Source organism: Physella acuta, unplaced genomic scaffold, assembly GCF_028476545.2.
Source record: "Physella acuta isolate Inbredline_101_S28 unplaced genomic scaffold, ASM2847654v3 ptg001118l, whole genome shotgun sequence".
NCBI classification, from domain to species: domain Eukaryota; kingdom Metazoa; phylum Mollusca; class Gastropoda; family Physidae; genus Physella; species Physella acuta.
The window spans coordinates 117,331-122,744 of NW_026732635.1; the positions used below are offsets into that span (position 1 = coordinate 117,331).

At 34.1% G+C, this 5,414-nt stretch overlaps 1 protein-coding gene across 2 annotated transcripts; it reads right to left on the bottom strand.

The window, feature by feature from the left end:
• Positions 1-898: 898 nt before the first annotated feature.
• Positions 899-5,166, bottom strand: LOC131955952 (arrestin domain-containing protein 3; the record flags this gene model as incomplete). 2 transcript variants are annotated; one of them, XM_059320277.1, is given in 7 exon segments in its annotated part: positions 899-964; positions 1,596-1,738; positions 2,023-2,224; positions 2,494-2,676; positions 3,041-3,223; positions 4,003-4,235; positions 5,020-5,166. In XM_059320277.1, coding segments are annotated over 7 exon segments (1,118 nt in total), but the record flags the coding sequence as incomplete, so codon positions are not given.
• Between the last annotated feature and the right edge of the window lie 248 nt (positions 5,167-5,414).

Here is a 5,414-nt window from a genome sequence, read left to right on the forward strand (position 1 = left end):
TAATTCTATTACATTTTTTTAATTGTAAATTATTGACACATAATTTGTAGATGTTTTATGCTGATCATTTATCTGTTTGCCACAAAATGAACCAATTAGCCAGTTTTGTATATTCCATCACAAATACATTTAAAACTTATTTTAACTGTAGTATGAATTTCTAATTCATAAAAAAAAACATCCATGAAAATTTGTTTAACGTAATAATTAATTTAACAACAATTTATCCTTGCTGGTTTTAAAGAAAATGTTGGAGGAGCTTGTCACCAACGGCTCCGTATGGCTTGGCTCCTATTGACCAGCAAAATCAAACAACTGATGCCAACACTGCATTACATGTTTGCGAGAGGGATGGGCGCCACCATGTGACACTTAGACTTAGACACACCACACAAATCTGTGGTGCCCCAACAACTCCCAAGGATTAAGGGATTTATTTATTTATTAATTATATATATATATATATATATATATATTTGTGTGTGTGTGTAAACTAAATGTAATTAGTTTGTTATAGTATCAACCTCACAATAATGTTCTGTACTGTAGCATTCTTTGTACTTACCAAAGTTAATCATTTATTCTTTCGTTTTTTCATAATATTTTTTAAAATAGATATTTTGCATAATAGACATTTCAATAAGTACTCTTATTTTTTTGTTTAAAAAAGTTCTTTGAAAAAATTTTGGTACTTAATTCAAGATTGGATAATTTTTAATAATAATGGAAGTTGCATTATTACACTATATATTTTTAAAAAAAACTATATATATATATATATATATATATATATATATATATATATATATATATATATATATATATATATATATATATATATATATATATATATATATAAACTAATAAGTACAACTGATATTTAAAAAATTCTTACCCAAATGATAACAAAACAGAATATCAGCTGCAACAATGAAAGTCAAGCATAATGGATCATTCTGGATTTCTAAAAAAAAAAGGGAAGAAAATCCTTTTCTGCCTATTCTGAAAACTAACTAGACATATTATCACAGCTAAAATGATATTGTGGTATAAGACTTATAAGACTTATTACTTATGACTGATATATTGCTAATATGTTTAACATTTATTGTGGTGCTAAGCCCATCTGTATTATTATTTCTGACGGTTATACTAAGCAGCAGGTAAAGAAAACTTTGAGAATTTGATTTAACTCAATACAATTTTCAACAAGTTAAATTATTAGTTTTTACAATATATACAATACATATATAATACAAAGATACTTTAATCAATTACTTAATTATGCCCTATTAAGGCCCTTGAGATGGTGAATGTCAAAGATACAAGTTGTTGATTAAACCAATTAAATTTTACATAAATGATTCTTAAGTTGTTGTTATATTTATGTTGTTTAACAAATTTTATTAAGAATAATTTTTTTTTTAAATAAAAAATTCAAATAGGCCTAATAATGTACAATATTTATTTGTGTTAACAGTATCAAAAGAGATAAAAAAAAACCATTTTTTTTAACTGTGGTGATTAGAAGTATGAAATAAGTATGTAAGATTATATTTAGTCAAACACTACATTACTTATGTAGCAAATCTTACAGTTTGATTGCGTCTTTGTGGAATAACTTGAAAATTATAATAAAGAAACTTCGGTGTAAAGCTCTCCATTATAGTCCTTTGATCATCTTCATCATCGCGAAGATGGAAGTGGCACATAGGAGATTTAGAAAAACTTGACGGCACTGAAATAATTGAAAAATATTTTTTTTTTAAACATTCTACTGTTGTTTTTTTTTTGCCAGATTAAAAGATCAAATTTATAACAGGAGAAATTTTATGGACCGCCTGCAGATCTGGAGACCACAATCCAGTTCATCTACAAAGTTAGACTTGTTTAAATCCTCTGACATTAATACAATGAAGAAGAAGAATAGCAAACAACACAAACTTTTATGACGATAATATTTGATTAATTGAATAAGTAATTTTTTTTAAATGTATATAGTTTTAGAAATAGTGCACCTGCCTAAAGCTGGTATGTGATTGTTGTCTGGGAAGACTGGGGCCGCACCTTTTAACGCAGAGCGCTGCACATTCCTTGGAGTTGGAGGAGTCATTTGGTGCATGATTATAAAGTTGTCAATAGTAGAATTTAATGGAACAGTGCCTATAATTATTTCAACAGGTACGGCAAGTTCAAAAGCTGGTCCCACAGGAAAAACCCTAAGCTGTATAACAAAGGAAGACTTTTTTTTATTCAAATAGGGCTACTAATAATAGATCATAACAACTGGTAATTTAAAAAATATAATGAAGAATATAATACTCTAAAAGAAAATTTTTCAACCAAAAGTTTTACATTATTCTTTTTAAAAAAATTTAAAAAGTTTAAGAGTGTTTTTTTAATTATAATAATTCATCAGCATTTATAAGAAGTTTATTTCATAATTAGTTTGCATGCATGATCAAGCATGACAATCACAATAAAATAACCTACCTCCAAGGTATATTTGACATCCATAATGCTGCAGCCAATCATGAAGGACGGGGGTAAAGGAGGAATCACAAACTGCTCCTCTTCCCAGCAGTCAGTTTTCCCAGGGGACAGAGCACCATGGTGAAGGGAGGCAACTTGTTCTGTGACTGAGCGGGATTTGTTTTGGGCATAGAACGTGGTGGTCTGGGGATTAAAGCAACCAATGTACTTTTGTACCAAGTTCTAGCTACTGCTCTTCTTCCACTCTTTCCCTAAATACAGTGACGTATCATGCAATTTTAGCCAAATCACAAAACAAACACACAAATGTCATTATTAACTTGCATTTTCAAAACAATCCAGCCTCCCCCCCCCCCTCTTTAAAATGAACATGCTTTACCTCATTTAGAAAATGATAAAGATGAATATATTGCTATCCTTACTATCAGCAGTTCCACTAAACACAAACATACACAAAAATGCCCCTATCAACTCACATTTTCAACCCCACCCCTCTTAAAATGAACACCATTTAGAAAATGCTAAAGATCAACATTGCTATCCTCACCATCAGCAGCTCCACGGACGTACTGCCTATTTTCCTCCTGGAGCGGTTCTTGACGTCGGCACTGATGTAGACTTTTTCCCCAGCTACAAACCCTCTATGGCTCAAGCTCAGGTCGGCGGTGATTGGTCCAGATGTACAGCAGAGACAACAGAGGCGTTTCTCTTTTTTGTTGTGGGTTGGTTGCTATGGAGATAAGACAATATGACACTTGTAACTGACACTGGATTTAGGTTTGTTTGGTACTTTTATTGTTACTTAGACCTAGATATCATATAAACTAAGTGCTTGTGAAGAATCAAATGCATCCACTGACCTAACACCATCTCAAATCATAAACTACTAGGAGAGATGGAAATGGAAGGAGTTTTCGAAATAATCGAAAAAAAGAAGATGTCGCTGGATGAGGCATGTCCTAGCAATGAATCCAGATGACAGCACAGGAATGGCGTTAAACTGGACGCCTCAAAGAAAAAGAAAGCAAGGAAGGCCAAGGGAGACGTGGAGGCGCACGGCGAGGAAGCAGCTTGCAGAGGCAGGACTGTCATGGGGGACTGCCAGGAAAATTGCCGGAGACCGACAAAAGTGGATGGACGTTTCTGTGGCGGCTCCATGTGTCTTGGGCACAAAAAGGAGAAGATGATGATTGTCCTTAAGAGAACTTTTATAGACGGCTCCAGAACTTATGTGTGATAATGTGTGCTAAGTATTGAAGGAGTGTGGCGAAATGTGATTGGGGGGGGGGGGGGGGGTAGCAGGGGATTTTTTTTTAAATATGTAAAATTGCGGGATAAAATGGATGTTCGTCAGTTTTACCTCTTTTTATTTCATTTGGGTGGTAAGAGCTTTGTGGCGTCTTTTTAATTGGTGAGTGAGGGCAGATGTTATATTCTTACAATTGTTTACTCTTATTATTGTTTTAAAAAATCTTATTTTTAAGTTATAGTGAGCTTAGTATGACCTACACTAGCCGGCGGCTCCCTGTTTAGATCCACTGGACAAACGACGCTGAACAGTTTTTTCACCGAGACGTCTTCTTTCCAGTGACGTTCAACAGTGACCTTGACCCAGTAGCGCACGAAGCCGTACTTCCCTTCAAACGATGACGGGGCCGATTGAGGGATGACGAACGTAAACGGATATGTGTACTGTCCAGCATCTAAAATTCGCTTTTCCTCCGGCTGACCCGTTTCAGTGGCTAGGATAAAGTAGTTAATACAGACTTTATTTGTATTAGTATTTAATGCAACACAACAATACAACCGTTGATGATGATAATGTCCGTAATGAGGTCACGCTGATGCATCGCAACACACAATCTTACACAGTTGTTGTGTTTACTACAATTAGATATATTTCTGCTGCAACATAGAACTAACAAAAGAAGGGTTGATAAATTGAGAATAAAAATAGGCCCTGTAGTCTGATAGTTTCATATTCTACCTAGAGATCTTTCAACTTTACCGCGTAAAACACAATCATAAATGTGTCTAATTAATACAAGATAAAAATAATTAGTATAAGATACAAATTGATATCACACATTCTTTAATAGTTTATTACAGATATCGGCGACTGATATAATGGTCAGTTCATGAGTAGGGGACATAATCACCATTTGACAAGATATTAAGTTAAATGTAACTTTCCCAAACTTTGATTGTTTAAAGTGATGAAACGTCGTTTTCTTTAAGATTAGTTAGCTTTCCTAACCCAAACCCCCGACGATTGAATTCAGGTACGCAGACTTGACTTGTAGACTTAAACCAAGCATTACCCGGATTTTAATTCGATCTCTCGGGACTGTGATCAAGTTGTTTCGCTTTTCGACCAAACCATCTTAAATTTGTTTTCTTAATTAAGGGGATATTATCACATAGACAAAGGGAAAGAAACAAAAACAATGCAAAACCAAAACCAAAACAAACAACAAAAAAACAACCATTAGACACGTAGGTCTCAAATTTGTACCAGACCCTTACCTTTAGTTAACAGAGGTTGGGATACGTCAAAGTAGTCCTCTGTGGCCGAGTGATGACGTGTCTCTTTGTGTCGGCTCTCGCCCGGTCCCCTCATCGTCTGCTCCGTCCAGTGGACAAAAGCTTTGCCGCGAATAAACAGACGTATTCCTGGAGAAGATTGCTAGATACTTAAAACAGACGTATTGCTGCATAAGATTGTTAGATACTTAAAACATTTTCCACACGCAAATGAAAGATATAAACAAACGTATTCCTAGAGAAGTCTGTTAGATACTAGAAACATTTTCCACGCGCAAATGAAAGATATAAACAGACGTATTCGTATTCCTGGAGAAAATCGTTATATATATATTGAACGTTTTCCACATGCAAATGAAAGATGTAGATCTATATAA